General features: G+C 48.0%; 5 protein-coding genes across 5 annotated transcripts; 1 reads left to right on the top strand and 4 right to left on the bottom strand.

The window, feature by feature from the left end:
- Window positions 1–2,894: 2,894 nt before the first annotated feature.
- On the top strand, window positions 2,895–5,382 carry EDB91DRAFT_1084857 (cytochrome P450; the record flags this gene model as incomplete). Its single annotated transcript, XM_041315820.1, has 12 exons — window positions 2,895–2,999; window positions 3,053–3,144; window positions 3,284–3,417; window positions 3,557–3,611; window positions 3,667–3,956; window positions 4,009–4,085; window positions 4,127–4,401; window positions 4,576–4,635; window positions 4,783–4,815; window positions 4,870–4,898; window positions 4,933–5,181; window positions 5,315–5,382. The coding sequence occupies 12 exons, from the start codon at window positions 2,895–2,897 to the stop codon at window positions 5,380–5,382; spliced, it is 1,467 nt and encodes a 488-aa protein (XP_041173870.1).
- Window positions 5,371–8,062, bottom strand: EDB91DRAFT_1152520 (uncharacterized protein). Its single transcript, XM_041319485.1, has 14 exons — window positions 7,941–8,062; window positions 7,832–7,873; window positions 7,710–7,774; window positions 7,509–7,607; window positions 7,412–7,451; window positions 7,158–7,386; window positions 7,075–7,127; window positions 6,786–6,990; window positions 6,662–6,752; window positions 6,093–6,451; window positions 6,018–6,039; window positions 5,825–5,974; window positions 5,698–5,777; window positions 5,371–5,674 (listed from the first exon to the last, which is right to left on the bottom strand). The coding sequence occupies exons 1-14, from the start codon at window positions 7,978–7,980 to the stop codon at window positions 5,503–5,505; spliced, it is 1,647 nt and encodes a 548-aa protein (XP_041173869.1). The 5' UTR covers window positions 7,981–8,062; the 3' UTR covers window positions 5,371–5,502.
- A 61-nt stretch (window positions 8,063–8,123) lies between these two features.
- Window positions 8,124–9,934, bottom strand: EDB91DRAFT_1152517 (NIF-domain-containing protein). Its single transcript, XM_041319484.1, has 5 exons — window positions 9,158–9,934; window positions 8,996–9,100; window positions 8,787–8,936; window positions 8,634–8,732; window positions 8,124–8,582 (listed from the first exon to the last, which is right to left on the bottom strand). The coding sequence occupies exons 1-5, from the start codon at window positions 9,779–9,781 to the stop codon at window positions 8,376–8,378; spliced, it is 1,185 nt and encodes a 394-aa protein (XP_041173868.1). The 5' UTR covers window positions 9,782–9,934; the 3' UTR covers window positions 8,124–8,375.
- Window positions 9,935–10,972: 1,038 nt separating this feature from the next.
- EDB91DRAFT_1238832 (putative aminoadipate reductase) lies at window positions 10,973–14,832 on the bottom strand (the record flags this gene model as incomplete). Its single annotated transcript, XM_041321769.1, has 15 exons — window positions 10,973–11,434; window positions 11,486–11,559; window positions 11,611–11,687; window positions 11,740–11,919; window positions 11,965–12,002; window positions 12,054–12,335; window positions 12,390–12,564; window positions 12,616–12,680; window positions 12,731–13,261; window positions 13,314–13,427; window positions 13,478–13,650; window positions 13,701–13,998; window positions 14,049–14,251; window positions 14,488–14,674; window positions 14,737–14,832. The coding sequence occupies 15 exons, from the start codon at window positions 14,830–14,832 to the stop codon at window positions 10,973–10,975; spliced, it is 2,955 nt and encodes a 984-aa protein (XP_041173867.1).
- Window positions 14,833–15,122: 290 nt separating this feature from the next.
- EDB91DRAFT_1152493 (uncharacterized protein) lies at window positions 15,123–16,043 on the bottom strand. Its single transcript, XM_041319483.1, has 3 exons — window positions 15,857–16,043; window positions 15,415–15,818; window positions 15,123–15,359 (listed from the first exon to the last, which is right to left on the bottom strand). The coding sequence occupies exons 1-2, from the start codon at window positions 15,871–15,873 to the stop codon at window positions 15,440–15,442; spliced, it is 396 nt and encodes a 131-aa protein (XP_041173866.1). The 5' UTR covers window positions 15,874–16,043; the 3' UTR covers window positions 15,123–15,359; window positions 15,415–15,439.
- Window positions 16,044–16,122: the final 79 nt, after the last annotated feature.

Here is a 16,122-nt window from a genome sequence, read left to right as displayed (position 1 = left end):
GCTGATATCCTGCATCGGACGAAAATTACCACCTGTGTTCTCGAACATGCAGATGAAATTCGAAGGGATCTTGCCGAGGAATTACAGGTACGAGACGTGTTTTTTCAAGGGCCATAATTTATATATAATAAACAGGAATCTCCTGGTCGTGTTTCCCTGACTTTTGATGGGTGGACATCAAAGATAATGACATCATATCTTGCTGTAACGGGGCATTGGATGACAAGAGAATGGCAGCTGCATTCCGAATTGTTATCTTTTTCAGAGGTTCTGGGTAGTCATACTGGCGAGAACCTTGGCGAGGAATTATATGATATTTTGGATAAGTTTGGCATCTCCGATAAGGTTGATTCGAGTTTTGCTATGTTGTGTGTTGCTCATGGTGCATATTAGGTACAGAACATCATGGCTGACAATGTCTCTGTGAACGATAAAAGTTTGCGTGTCCTGGGCAAGAAATTGAGGGCGAAGTCACACTGACTTTAATGCAACAGCGCAGCGCTCGCAGTTGGTACTGTCAAAATCTCATGATTGTTGTTTTACTAAGTTGCATTAGCTGCTTCTCGCATGCAGTGGCCCTTGCCGAAGGGGCATTTTTGACGAAGCTATCTCCCAGCATCAAGAAAAAGAATTCTGTGGGAACAGTCGAAGATGCCTCTGTGATTCCACCTCCTTCAGACACCTTGGGCGAGATTGATGCCAGTGCTGATGATGAAGACATGGAAGAAGGAATTGAGGCTCTTATCCAAGATGCCGAGACTGCATGTGCAAACCTGCCTGCTGGTTTGGAACAGGTAAAAGTAGTTTCGGGGCTTCTACTGAAGGTTCGAGGATTTATTGCACAGGTACCTTCAAGGCAACTATCGAGGGTTGTTGTTCATTATTTAATTTATTGTCACAGGCAGGTTCGACGGTCCCCATAAGCCAAGAAGTACTTCAAGAAGTGCTGTGAAGATGCACTTCAGCAAGAGCTCGAGCTTCTCCCGTACTGCAAAACTCGATGGGGCTCATGGAATGGTGTTATAGCCCGAATGTTATTACTCAAGAAAGTAAGTTGAACTTCCTTTCATTCAGATGTTACATTCACAGTTCAATTGTTTCAGGCTGTTAAGATATTTATCAACACCGCAGATGACTCAGATGATGTACCTAACGTTGACAAACACCAGCAGAAGTATGCAAGTTATCGTGTTTCGGAGACTGAATGGGATCTACTTGCTATGATTCGGAAGGTTTTAGCTGTATGTATTTCATGTATCGAGGACTGGGAGGGCACATTGACATATCTTTCAGGCAGCAGCTAATGTACAAGAAGCCTTTTCGGCTGAATACTATCCAACAATCTGGCGAATTCTTCCTCTTTACGAAGACTTCATTGCGCAGTGGCAAATTTTCTCTGAAGACCCCAGGGATGGCTGTGCTTCGACATGCAATCCAGGCAGGTATCGCGAACCTTGAAAAGTACTACAATAAGACCGACAATTCCCCTGCGCACATTGTTTCTATGTGTTCGTTCAAACACCCCTCATTTTGACTTTTGACTTGAAAGCTAAATTTTATCTCAGATCTCAATCCCTGTATCAAGGATGAGTATTTCAATGTCGCGTGGACCGAAGACGGCCAACAACAAGCCCTCGCTGTTATGGAAAAAGTGGTATGTGTCAGCTTCTGTGAAAAATTTGCACTCGACTCAGTATCTCATCATACTTTTAGTTTGATAAGTACTGCCAAAAACACGCCACGGAAATTGCTACTTGCAAGGATCCTATACCAACACCAGAGCTCAGTAGCTCGAGCAACAGTTTCGGCAGTTTGATGAGTAGGGTTACTGAAGGTCGGCGTGCCCGTGAAAAGCTCGTCACTAAGGATTTCCGTGCAGAGCTCAAACTGTACATCGAGGAGCCACTCATCATCAATGACGAACGGGCATCTCCAGAGCGCCAGGCAGAGCATATCTTCGAGTGGTGGAAGGCCAATGCTATGCGATACCCGATCTCAGCCATATGGCCCTCGACTACCTTCCTATCCAAGGCTCTTCTGTGCCTTGCGAGCGTGCATTTTTGGATGCTGGGCTGACAGATAGTAAACGTCGTGCACGTTTACTTCCAGAAAACTTCGGTGATATTCAAATTGTAAAGAATAAGTACAAGAAGGAGAGGAGACACCGTGAAGCTGAAATGGGAGCCAAAGAAGCTGCACGGAGACAATGTTGGCTCGACGACGCTGTAGATGAAGTGCGGTTGGGTGCAAAATAGCTATAATTCCTATTTTTTTTTTTCATTTTTTGGTAGTAAAAAAAGTTCGAACCGGTTCGCACCTGAACAGCACCATATAGAACTGGTTCTTGACCGAACCGTTGGCTAATGTTCGGGTTCGACAGTCTTAAGATATCATGAACAGGTTTGGGTGCGGGTTCGGGCAGTCGTATCTCGAACCGGTCCTGAACCACACCACGGCAACTTTAGTAAGAGGTACATGTGAAAAGCCCAGGCTTGTGGTTATGGCGCAGAGAAATCGAAGCCGGCCCCGTTGCCCCCGAACCCGAGTCGAGCCCGAGTAAGATAAACAGTACGTACACAAGCTCGCACTTAGTACGTGTCCCGACTGGCATCCATATCTTTTTATCATTCACAAGCTGCTTTCAAACTCCAGTGTTCCATTACTGTAATCACTGTCGTGCTCGGTGGCCGTGCCAGTACTACCTACTAATCTTGCAAGATGTCCTTCCCTCAACTGATTGGATACAGTGTCCTTACCCTTGCAGTATGCAAGCTCGTTCAGAGACAGGTCTCTAGAAAGGCAAACGCCCTAAACGTTGCAGGCCCAGCAAAAGATCATTGGTTGAAAGGTTGATTTTCTCTGACTGTCAGTCCTACATATTGGATGCTTACTTCATGGATGCAGGCAACATAGAGAGAATATTCCTGGACAGTTTTGAATCCACCTTAAAGGTCGCTGCAGATTATGGTGGAGTTGCTAAAGTCTATGTTTTCTTTGGAGTGCGTGGTTCACAGTACCCTGCATCAGGCGTGATCATTGATGTGGTCACCAGGAGGAGTGTCTATTCGTATCAGACCCACGCGCGCTTCATCATATGCTTGTCAAGGAGCCACATATATTTGAGGAAAATGATACCTTCATAGAGTAAGCGTCAAGGCATTGTTCAAATGTTCTTCATTAAACCTTCTTGAGCTCCAACATGCTCGTCTTCGGCGAGGGTCTTATTTCTACGCTAGGTGAAACCTGTTGATAATTGCCGTGGATTGTATTCATCGCTGCACAGGGGAACAGCACCGAAAGCAGCGCAAAATGCTCAATCCAGTGTTCTCCATATCCAACTGAGGGAGCTTCTGCCCGTTATTCAAAACATTTCCCACCAGCTAAAATCCATCCTCGTGTCAAATATCCCTACCGACAGTAAGCATGTTTATGTGCGTCATCATCCGTGACTTCACCATTGGCATGTACAGATTCAGTAGAACTCGATCTTTTACCTTGGCTCTCTCGCAGCGCTCTTGATTGTGTTTTGCGAGGGGCGTGCTAGGCTACCATTCAGCTGCATTGGACTCAAGAAATGAGAGCGAGTACACAGCGGCGCTACGAATGCTAGGGTGCGTAGACTAGTCTGCCAGTTGAAAACATCCCTTGACATCCTTGCCCTCACAGTCTATACATCAGTAAAACCGCGTTATTTCGACCCTTCGTTCCACTATTTATGCGCAATTTCTCTCCTTACTGGCGCCGAAAAATTGCAGACTGGCTCACGATAAGTTGGTTGCCGACGCAAACCATGCGAGATTTTAGAGAGCTACGCCGCATCGTCGAAGTCACGGACGCAAGCAGTAGAAGTATTTTCCAACAGAAGAAGGCTGCACTGGAGATACCTTCCCCTACCCCGTCGCGGTCCCATGACACGTCGGGAGGAACGAGGGGAAAGGATATCATGTCAATCATGAGTGCGTAATTATTTGCTCATGAAATGTCTTTCCTCACGTGAGACACGCGCAGTCAAGGCAAACGCCTCGTCATCCGAGGCAGATAGACTGAGCGATGCCGAGCTTCTAGGGCAGATGAAGTCAGTTGTGGTTGCTTACCTGTGGCGAAGACTGATTTCTCTACCAAATAGCATTATGATTTTGCTGGTGTCGATACCACGACGGCTGCAGTGGCTCGTGCATTGTATATGCTTGCGAAGCATCCTCATATTCAGGAACAGCTGAGAGCGGAGATCCGTGATGCTATGACTGCATGTGAAGCCTCTGACGTTGACCATTCGCACGCCAAAGATGAAGGCGGATCCGCCAGACTGTCATACGATGCATTGATGGGTCTTCCTTTCCTAGACGCGGTTGTTCGAGAGACGCTGAGGCTCTATCCATCACTTCCTGTCCTCACTCGAAGGTAAGTTGGTCGAAGAGAGACGTTTCTTACTGACTCTCCCGAAGAACTACAGAAGCTGCATCAGTGCCATTACAATTCCCGGTTCGGTCTCCATCTGGTGAAGAGATCGATACGATTCCTGTGCCTAAACATCAGAGATTCATCATATCCCTCCTTGCTGCGAATCATAACCAGCTGTCTGGGGCGAGGATGCGTCGGAATGGAAACCCGAACGATGGCTCGATTTGACTCGAGGTTAGCTTCTATGTGTGTCAAGAAAGGTAGTTACTCATGATTCTTTCAGCTGGGGTCAAGGATGGAGTGAGATATACTGGTTGTTTATTCATCCATGTGTGTCACAGCAATCCAATTGTCGCATACATCTAACCATACTTTTTTTAGGATGACCTTCCTTGCGGGCAATCGTGCTTGCATGTACGGTTGTTGATTTCTCCTGAATCTAAATTCGTTCTAATCATACGCTCTCAGAGGCTTCAAATTTGCCGAAATGGAAATGAGTGAGTCTTCTAACTTGTCGGTAATTCTTCACAGTGACGAGCGCTCTCTGCCAGAGGATGTACTGGCTACTCTTGTGCGAGGACATCCATTTCTCCATGCCGTCAGAACCGGACGAAAACGGGCACGTGAAGGATATCTATTGGAACATGAGTGGTTTCCACATTCCAGTGGTTAAGGCGCCTGCAGGAGATGGGGAAACACCTCAGCTCCCTTTGTGCATGCGAACTGGTCCGGGAATGATTCTAATGTTGTGCTATTTATTGCCGGGATTGTTGGTTTCATGTGAGTGATTATGGGGACGTCATGGCTCAGTGATTTGATCAGGAGGCTTAGAAATATTATGATCATCTGTTGTTTGAACGCGGACTTGTCTATCAGTCGGATTCGTCACCGTATTTCTGTACTATGTACATAGTCTATTTGCACATCTCGTACGACGTCGACGGGACATATATGCTTTTCTTGGACTGCTGTTGTGAATAAGTGTATCCATCATGAGTTACACTGTCATGCTATGGGATTGGGATGAGTACTCGGTGACTTCGAGACTAGCAGCTATCAATCCAATATACATACATCGTAGATAGAGTAATATGTTGTACCTTATATCAGCTCATCCAAAGTCATATCTCCTGGTATGTGTTCCAGAACGGTTGCTTTACTAATTACTGCATCTGATGCAACACAAGGCGGGATGGAAGTCGTCGCCACGATATTGATGTTCTGGCTCGTGAGGGGAGGTCGGGTCACACGGGTTAGATTCGTTCGAGGCTTGCTATCTTCGGTACCATGACCGACTTGTACATCATGACTTCATGCCGTAAATCTTCGTTCGCTGCAGACATGACGTCCCGGTCGCGGGTACACACGAGTAGTGTCTGGTAGCCGTGAGTCAAGGAAGAACCAAGACAATGAGGATGCTCACCTGCTTGACCTCGGCCAGCTCCCGACGAATCCTATCCACGTATAAAATCCTCTGAGCGGGATTGTTATGGCTAAGAATTTCAGCATTGAATTTGCTGAGATTCTCGGCCTCTTCCTCTGCGAGGTTATTCCTCGCAACTAGTGCTTCAGTCTCTCATCCCCAGGTTATAGTAGGCTTCCTGGAAGCGTGATACATCTGCCAATTCTGCGTGCAACCTGTGTAAGTTTCTTAGGTCAGTTGTCCGTGGAATAGGCTGCGGGAGACGCACTGCTCGATGTCAGCCTTGAGAGCTCCCTCGGCTATCTTGTTGACGTGAAGCGCATCAGACAGCTTCTGAGAGGTATCACGCTCCCTCTGTAAAGCTTGCTTGTGACTTGCTGCCGTGTCTCGTAAATCCTTCTCGAGTTCTTCCACTCGACGTTGCAACCTATGTTGTTCTTCACGACCTTCCGTCAACGAAATTTGGACATCGGCCAGCGCGCGCTGTCCAGCCGTGATTTCAACCTGTGCCTTCGCGAGTTCTGCTTGCAGAATATTCCGCTCGGCCGAGTTACGAGCAAGTTGGTCAATGAGTGCACGGTTAACTTCATGCTGCTTCTCGAGAACGCCATGGAAGGCGAGAAGACTCTGAAAGTAGCTCGTCGTTGTAGGAGTGATAGAAGTCGGATGTGGTCCTAGCCGCATGTCAGAGCAATTTCCTGGGCTGCATGGTGTCTCTAGATATGCTTCTGTCGCTCTGGTAGATGTCTCCCTCCAGACAATGGAGTTTATGAAGCTCGGAGTAGCTATCCAAGGGTGGCTCGGTGGGTCCTGCAAGGTTTGCAAGTGGAAAGCCACTTCTTCCCGTATGTCGCGCAGGTTCTTGGCGCAAGAGCATAATTTCTTCCTGCGTGTGGCGGATGAGGTTTGCGAGCTCGACGACTTGACCCTCTGAGTTTGCTAGCTTTCGTCCAATCGGAACGAACTTAACTGAAGTGTGGTATGGTCCTTCACGAGTGCGGCATGGTTGGATGCAGCTATGGATGTCGTAGCCAAGCGGCCGTACTCCTCCGCAACTCGAGAAAGGACGGAACGATATGGGTCCAGGTACGGGCTGCAAAAATCGATTTCTTGGTTCTCGGCTTGATCTCGAAGAGATGAAAGCGCTTGGCACGCATTTGGGAGTCCTTGTTAGCTGTGTCGAGCTTTTCTTGAATGGTCCTTGATCATGTCGCGTGATTTCCGGAGTTTCTTCACTGCCTTCCCTTCACCTCGTTGACCAGGCTTTCCAGCAATTCTCTCTTCTTCTCTCTGCAGATACAGCCTTTTCTAATTCCCCAATCTTCCTCTCCACGTTCCCGTACTTCGTCTTTCCTCCTCTTGCCTCGAGACTCTGTAGTGCCTTCTTTGCGTCACTGCTCTCCCCCTGCTTGCTGACGAGTTGTGTGCGCTCATGTTCGGACATGCGAAGTTTGATACGCAGCTCCTCAGGTCGCTTTGGTCAGCAGCATTGCCTCTTCTGCACTCCTGGATTCGCAACTCGAGTATTTCGTTGTGTTTCTTCAGCTTCTCCAATCTCTCCCCTTGCTCAAGTTGGCCTTGAAAGACGGGCGACTTCGAATTTAGAGCGGTCCATTTCAGTTTGGTGCTGTATAACACAGTATTTGAGGTCTATATTTCGAAAAGGAATCGAGATTTCTCTTACCGCCTTCTTACCATCAATATGTACCTTTTCCAACTCTTCTATTTTCTTCAATAGCGTTGCGTATCGATCGTCACTTGCATGTTTAGCAGCGGATGATTTCTGGGGCGGGCTTTTGGTGCAGAGTTGTATGTTCCTGGTCCTGTAAACATATTAGCGCTATGCTACTACAAAACTGTCAAGCTTACCTGGGGCATCAGATACCTTTTCCTTTGAGAAACGATCGGTTTTCTCCAGAAATGCACTTCGTTTGTAGGTATCTAATTGATCTTACCATGTCATTGGCGTTAGCGAAATGATATCAATATTTTATTTATGCTACATACCTTCTGGCAGACTATAGGTATTTGGTCCTGGAACATCGGAAACTGTAAGAGTTGGAATGATGAAGTTGAACTGAGCGCTGTTACAAAGACACCGAGCCAGGGAACGCACTTTTCTCTGGCACAAAACGTGGGCCCTTTTGAAATGACATGTGTCGGTCGACTTGATGGTGGTGCTATCGATTCAGGTGTTCGGTGCTCGTTAAAAGTGTGGTATGTGGACGTAGTTGAGTCTCACTGCCATACACGGATCAACAAACGCGTCGCGAATCTATACTCACGTGATGAAAAGCAGTCGCGTCCCGCAGCAAAAATATCATTAATCCCTCGCATGCAGAGATTAGGCCCAAATATACAAGTAAGAGATACAGTGGTGAATATGTTACATTATCATTATGGTAGCTTTAAATCGTGCAGAAAACGAAACGTCGAATGTCAGTATGATAATCGGGAGACTAGCAAAACAACGCGCAATGAAGGTACGCTCGTGGAGTCAAGGAGCCGCAAGCTTACTGGTGGTTTTCTTCCTTAAACCTATATACCACCCCTACAGATCGCCATCCAAGACCCCACGAACATCTCTCACGCCGTCAAGATCCGCAAGGAAAGTGCAAAGATCGGTGAGTTCTGTGTCATGCGGGTCATTGAACCAGGACGACACAGGGACCGCATTGCTGGGGTGGAAAATATATGATGCTGGACAGTTGTCCAGAATAATAGTACCTGCGAGAGGACGGCCCAGTTGGGAGAGATCCTACACATGATGAGTTAAGCACGGAACATACAAGAAATATGTGATCATTACCTTGACATAGTTTCCCTTGTGATTATAGCAACTCTCTCTGAATAGTCGGTGCGACACAGCTTGATGGACATCAAGCTTATCTAGGACGGGGTCCGCAAACTGTGATGATGATGATCAGCCGACGACGTCAACGTACATAGCACTCCACGAGACCTTGCTCACACTGGCCGTAAATACGACCACCTCGTAAATTTCGCCCATCTTCTTCAGAAAGTCGTCAACGCCCGGGCGCTTGATGACGTTCACATCGTGCCAGAGACACTCAATTTCCACTGGCACGATGTAATCCGCCTGTTGAAGAGACTGGACGGCCGAGCGAACGTGTCAGAAACAGCATGATATTGAGAAGCTGAATACTTCACCCCAAAGCTGCTATGAACAAGGGTCTCGTCGAGGTCGAGAACGAGACATTTGCGCCCCATGTGTCGAGGTGATATTGGTGGCAAAAGTGGGTGCGGTTCGCCATCCTGATGGCAAAATCACCAACGATCAGCCGTAGTTCATGGAAATTATATGAAGCTCACAGGCCCGATCGGAATGCCTGTACCTCCATTCAGAATTAGAACATCCTCGTCACCCTCCTCCATCGGTTCCACCTCTTCCACTTCAAGTTCTTCTGTTGCTCCATGGTCCACTTCAAGGTCTGTGAAGCTTTCTTTAGCATCTGTCGCTGTATGCGAAATGTCTCCGCCATGTGATTGTGTACCCCCAGATGGAGTGTGCAATGTATCAACATGAGATGATGGTGAGGACAAAAGGATGTCTTCCCCAGTCGATCCTGGAGGTTGAACTGCTCCACTGGTCATCCCCTCTGTTTCGGATATTGGGAGGAGAGCCATGGTTGACGTAGGGGTAACTATAACATCGACTTCTGCGTAGTTGGTTTCCGTTGAGGGAGGGCACACCTCCATAGCCACTTGCGTTGGCTTTTCCCATTTCATGTCCTTTAATTCACCCTGCTTTTCGCCGGAGACACTGATGTCGAACACGGGCACTGAGCCACCGTTGGACGAGTCAGTGGTCTTGTCTCGCATGGCGTCATGAGCATCGACGTCGATCGTATGTGTACGATCGCTAGGGGCGACGCATGGCATGAGCTTGCGGACAAGTTTGGTCATAAAGGATTCCTTTTGCCGGTAACCTCCCATGGACTTTTTCCCGTCTGGAATGATTGATAGAAGTAGCAGTCTTCTCTAGTGGTGGTCAGATATATAAGCTTAGATGCACGACGTCGACCCAGCTGATCAGAACTTCAATCATGAAGGAGTTAGCAACGTTAGACCGCCGGTGCGGGCCGGCGGTTCAACTACTTATTCGATTATCTCTAGTACGAGCGGACTGTCAATCTTTCCTACCAAGTTTCTTCGATCCCTTTAACGCAGGTTGTACATCCTGGTCATATTATTACAAAAGCCTTTAGTCTAATGTTTTCCTCTTTTCTATCGAACCTTCAATTTCTTATACCCCCTGAATCCTCCATTGAACGTAGGTCATTTCAAGTTTGATCTATTAAATCCAAATTGTCCAATGTTCTCCCTTCCTTGTAGTTGCCTGTGTATCTTAAAATGGAGCATGCTCCTGCAACTTCTGCAACTCCGCCGGCACTATGGCTGCCAAAGTCATATGCAGAGCTACGGGAGCTTGTAGTAAATAACCTCATCTACAGATCCGAAGGTGGTGCTCGTACCGTCGTTCGAAGTGCCCCTGGGGTAGTCGTCAAATATGGCGGAGCCAAATTCGAAGAGGAAGTTCGTGTTATGGGATTCATTCGCTGCAAGATGCCGAATCTGTGACAGGAGGCCCTTACCGTAATACCTACTTTCCTGATAACGTCGCCCCCGACCGCGCCTTCGATAACGCTGCTCAATTCATTGACGAGTATTGCAAAGTCCTAATGCTCTTCTGCACTCCAAGATTTACGACGACGTGCTCTTTCCGTTTCCCCTTGACGTGGACGTCATCTTGTCACATGGCGACTTGCTCCCCAGAAACATTATGGTGGACGGTTCGACTATCACTGCAATTGTGGACTGGGAACTAGGATGATTTTACCGGGATTATTTGGAGTATTGACTCTCCAGACTAGATGACGCCGAAATGACACTATGTCCTCCAGTCCGTCTTTCCAGGACAGCCTTACCAGCCGATAATCAAGGCATTTAACCGGTTGACAACGATTGTTTGGCGGACTCTTCTAGCATAGGTGAGGGGGAGCCACGTCAAAATAGACAGACACGACGATCGGCTAATGAGTGTGTTTTGTTGCTGTCAGCAGTAGATATATCCGTGGCTTGGTAATAATAAAGCATTGGCATCGACAGAACTTGAAGCAACTGTGTTCAAGCCAAAAAACCGGTTTCTTTCCAAGCAGCCACCCATTTCCCCACCAGTCTGGTATCAGCGATAGGCGCACTCCTGAGACTCACACTTGCTTTCTCAGTTTGCACTGTCAAGAACGGGTATCGTGTATCCAGTTCCTCTTGCCCATATCTGTTCTCGAAGAAGGTCAGCAGCTTCCGACTTGGGTTGCTGACTTCATCAATAGGGCTAGCACGTAGAGCCTTGATCCACTCGTGCCGCGGGAGGGCGTTGAATTTGAGGCCGGAATGCTGCAGAGATGAGAGGATGGATGACCACGGCACAAGCCTCGGATGAATCACATTTGAAACCGGGCATTCTCCCAGGGGCCCACATTGAGGGGGAACATTGACCAAATCGATGATAGTCTTTGCTGCGTAGTCCACCGGGAGCCACGAGACTGACTCTTCAATATTGGGAAGAATTCCGATTGTGTCTGCGCACTGTCAGGGAATATGACAGTCAGATGTACCGTTGGTAATGAGATTCATTACCTTTATGATGAGTGAAATAGCCTCTGTCTCGTTCCACACGCCATTCTGGGAGTCCCCCACCATTTGGCCAATTCCTGTATGTACTTCAATGACTGTTCAGCTTATAGTGAAAGCGCATGGCTTACGCAGCACGCCCGCACGAATAGGTGTCTGCTGAGAAGCAGCTTGACAAAGCTTCTCGGTAACCCACTTCGACTGGGCACTAACCAAATAGTTAGCAATCTGGTTGTCAACTGCACGAAGTATGAGCTTACTAGCCCAACCCCTGCGCGACAGACGGATCGTCCGTAATGGCTTCTGGGATCGGCTCTGGTCCGCGCCAAGCAGTGACAGCACTAATTGAAGACGCGAAGTAAAAGTCTGCTGGTCGGGGATGAGGCGATGCAAGGGCAAGATTGATGAGATTCACAGCTCCACGGATATGGGGTTCGAAGCTATTGCTCTGTCAGTTGGTTTTTATCGAACTAAGTCTGACTTGCCTAGAAATGCCAAGGTTAAAGTTGACCGCCCAGGCGTTCTGCACATAATGATTGAGAAAAATGGAATGAGTAGTGTTCCATATACTTACGTGGATGATCAATGTTGCCCGTGTTGCGATCTCATTGTACACGTCTGACTGAAGTCCAAGCTTTTCCGCAGACAGGTCGCAAGCGAGAGCTTTGACACGGGTTTGAGCAAGGAAATTATGAGATAATAACTTCCTTGTCTTCATGGAAGCTGTTATGCGACTGGACGCATCTGAGTCGTTCTTTGCTCTGCACAGACAGTACACAGTGACCACAGAAGGGTCCGAAAGTAGTTCATCTAGAATGTATGCTCCCAGCGACCCAGTCGCACCAGTCAACACAACCTACATCAATATCGCAATCAGATATAAAATTTGAAAGTACAACAATGGGCTCACAACACGAGGTATGACCAACCCTTTCGCAGTTCCATTTGTTCCGTTGGCGTGAGTCTTCGGAGTATACGCGAACGTGCTGTACTTCTTAACAAGTTCCAACACAATCTCTAGCGGACTTCGCTGCGTTAAAGCGCCTTCATTGCCAGAGGACGTTGCGACCAGGAGTTGGGCAATCCTACATATTTGCTTCAGTTCAGACTGCCTACAAGTCAAAGGACGAACGGACTCCGCGATAGAAGGATGTTCGAAAACTGCGTTAGCCGACAGCTTCTTGCCACCTAGGTCGATCTCCTGCATCGTCATTCAGCACAAGAAGGAATCATTGGAGATTTTGAACTGACTCTTTGAATGGTGTTTCGTATTCTGCTAGACTGCAATGAGTCTAGCCCAAAATTGAACAGGTCAGTGTCATCTTCTAGGTCGTCGATGGGTCTATCGATCGTCTTGCCAATTATATCTCTGATGACTCCTCTAGCCTCCGCCTTGTTATTCAGTCGTCGCTTCCCAGCCCCGTCAACATCACCCTCGAGTCGTTTGTAGACCTCATTGATGACACTCTCGAACTCCTTGTACACCCGGGGTCTCAAAATGCTACCCTTGTCAGCACGAGGAATCACTGTGCCATAAGGGAGGAAGACAAGGGCTTCAGTAGCAAGCTGCGAGTGCGAGGGAGCTTCGGCATTGGCAAGAGCGACAATAGGCGCTACAAGCTTAACGAGCTCCGAAGGAGAGCAGTCTTTTACAATTTCGGTTGGAAGAATAAGAGCTCCGATTTGAGTGCGGCCAGCACCGAAGATAATAGCGTCCGCAATGTAGAGTGACGAGCGAAGGGTGAGCTCCATCGGGACAGGATTCGTCTTCTCACCGTTAACCTGGGCATGTTGTTAAACAAAAGGTGTTCAATATGTGGGTTAATATCCACACCATAACGAGAGTATCGTCAATTCGCCCGATGAACTTGTATGCATCTGGGATAGTGGGATGCTTGATAAATAGATCTTTCGAGGCATACGACCCATCGGGTTGGTTGGTCATAATCTACGCCAGTAAGTGAGACAATGTAATCCAATGGCAGTAGAAGTACTTGCCTTCATCGGCCAGCCGTCTAAAACACACAGTTCATAGGTATCCCCGCCCCTGTCTTCAAATCGCAGGTAATCGTTCACATTCGTCTTCACATAGGGCCCTTTAGCACGTGGCCAGTTCCAACCCTTGTCAGTCTCGAAGTCCCGGAAAGACGTCATGAGTTGACCCATTTCGGCTAAGATATGCTGAATTCAAAATTCTCTCGACCCGTTGCATATCACTCACTAAGGCCATAATGGCCAACAAGGCGCACACCCTCATTGACGAGGAAGTCACCGAGCTCGTCAGGACATGCACTACCGCCGAACATGACAAGCTTGAGATCCCTGAGGACCCGCAGACCTTCAGGGGTCTCAGCCATGAGTTTCAATGCAAGAGGAACACCATATAGAGCTTCCACGTCCGGAGCTTGCTTGAGGAGCTTGATAACGTTGGCGGACGTCAATGGAATTGATCCAGTTGGGAAGAGGTACAGTGGTTTTGCAGCATAGATTGCACGGTATAGATTGGAGTGACCGTGTCCCTGTTCCAGGGAAAATGAGCGAATTCGGGTATCACGAACTAGTGACATACATGATACAAGGGCAAGGTTGTCAAGCTTGTAAGACCGAAATTCATGAGGCAGTTGCCGACAGCTGCTTTGTTAGTTGCAATGATCGGCTTTGGGAAACCAGTGGAACCGCTCGAGTGAATGACCGTGACCGGCAGAAGAAACTCGTCCTCCCAGGCCAGTACAGGGTCCCATCTTGTCTTCTCTGGGTACAAAGAACGAGCCGCTGAGCCGAAGACTTCAGATGAAGGCTGGTTGATGATTGTCACGGATTTGGGGCTACTGAGATGGGTGAGAGCAGCTGTTGCGGAAGGTAATAGCACGTCTTGCACTATAATGTGGGTTGCATTTGTCACGGTCAACAGGTGGGCAATTGCGGGAGGGGAGTTATTCGGCGACAAGAAAAGTACGCCTGTGCAAGGTTTAGCAGAAATTAGAACAAGAATACCGTCGTCCACCAACAATAGCCCATCCGATAAAGCGCCATCTCGGTAGCTACATAATTGATGTTGCTGATTCCTAGAAGTCCAACAGTCATCCTACTGGTGGCATCCCCCTTGGAACGTCCATTCAGTAGTCCGTTGTCCCGTAAATGGTGAGCAAGCAGGGACGCTGAAGCATCAAGCTGAGCAACAGTATACTTGGTGTACTTTCAAAGTTGTGGCTGCTGTAAGTGTCCCCCACGGAATTTGGCCAGCACGTCGTACTCACATTGAAGTCTTTATCTGGAATGCCCAGTATCTCAAGGTTTGGGTATTCACGAGTGCGTTCAGCTATCAGCTGGTTGAACGAGTATATGGTGGACATGATACTTGGGTCGTTGGACTACTGAAGGGGGTCTGAAGGGTATCGCTATTAATGTAGCAACTTCGGGTTTGTTTTAAACCGCGTTCGGTGGTGAGCTATGGTTAAGAATTGCTCTGACCGACGATACCCGATGCTCTAATTAGTGTCCCACCACCACAAGCAGGTCATATGCCAGAGGGGAATGCCAGGCTGGGCGGCCCGGTAGGGTGAACTTCCACCAGTGTATGGACACCACATCGTTAGCCGGTCCGCTTGCGGTCCGCAACCCAACATTTAACCTGCTCAGAGCTACTTAAGATTACTTACCTGGCCTGAGAGTCCTCTAGCATTATGTGCTCGCAGCAGCACCAATTAAGCGCGCAAAATCGTGCGTCTATGGATGACCAGACACTCGTCTAAAAACTTCTTCTTTTATCTCAACCCCGTGCGCGTTCCATCCACCTACACGAATGCCCTACACGAATACGGATCCCCGCGGGCAACACACTCCTTCTCCCAGCCGATGAAGACCCGTGTTGTGATTGCATCTTCACAACTCGCGTTCGAATTAATCCACACGTGTCATTTACACCGCAAACTCACTGATTTCGATGCAATTCCTTCGATGTTACTTTGGATCTTGTAAAAATTTGACCAATAGTGTCTCCTCGCGAGCGCAACTGAAGCCGACAAGCTCTTCTCGTTTGAAACTTGGGTGCAGAAGGAAATGAACAAGGCGATCAACCTCAGCGGAAGACTTCTTATTGGACCCAGAATATTGCCAAACCATTAGCAATCCGCAACTTGGATTGGTGAAGGGCTCCAATAGATGGGTGATGTCCACGTCCTGCGGGAGAAATGCCGGAGAGGCACCCATGGCGTTCGACTCTGTCACCCGCTGCCATTGAAATATTGGCGCATCTGTGAGGTTGATACGACTCGAACCGCCAAGGGGGGTTACTGTGGAATGAGCTAGATAGATTCGATAAAGTCTGGTGTCCAGATCCGTCTCAGATTGATCAGCAGACCACTAGGTTGATAGTCCTTCATTAGAAGACTCATGAGGGAGGTAAGTGACACACAAGTTGCTTCGTTGGCATGTTAGGCAGGTTGTCGCCGAGACACTGGGAAGATGGTATTAGCGGTCAACAAAGCGTTCAACGATGGCGGTTAAATGCCGACTGCTTCGTAAATTTCTACTTAGAGTTAAACAGAACTTTGTAGCCCTGTGGCTTAGTCAGTTGCAAATTGCTTCCGCGGAACCAAAACGTTTGGTTCTTTACATTTTTGTAGCCATCCATGACGCGGACG

This window comes from Suillus paluster (assembly GCF_016628075.1).
Source record: "Suillus paluster strain FC165 chromosome Unknown EDB91scaffold_59, whole genome shotgun sequence".
Taxonomy (NCBI): domain Eukaryota; kingdom Fungi; phylum Basidiomycota; class Agaricomycetes; order Boletales; family Suillaceae; genus Suillus; species Suillus paluster.
Note: the sequence above shows the minus strand (reverse complement) of the source record. Positions and strands in the feature narration are given on the sequence as shown.

Bases quoted from the DNA above. Each gene is read 5' to 3' on its own strand.
- EDB91DRAFT_1152520 (XM_041319485.1), bottom strand. From the start codon at position 7,980: ATGTCATTTCAAAAGGGCCCACGTTTTGTGCCAGAGAAAA. The intron at 6,452-6,661 runs GTGGCTTTCCAC...AGCTACTTTCAG, and splicing joins TGCGCGACATACGGGAAGAA to AGTCTTCTCGCCTTCCATGG. The intron at 6,040-6,092 runs GTGCGTCTCCCG...AAACTTACACAG, and splicing joins CTCAAGGCTGACATCGAGCA to GTTGCACGCAGAATTGGCAG.
- EDB91DRAFT_1152517 (XM_041319484.1), bottom strand. From the start codon at position 9,781: ATGGGAGGTTACCGGCAAAAGGAATCCTTTATGACCAAACTTGTCCGC. The intron at 8,733-8,786 runs GTCTCGTGGAGT...TCATCATCACAG, and splicing joins TTACGGCCAGTGTGAGCAAG to TTTGCGGACCCCGTCCTAGA. The intron at 8,583-8,633 runs GTAATGATCACA...CATCATGTGTAG, and splicing joins ACAAGGGAAACTATGTCAAG to GATCTCTCCCAACTGGGCCG.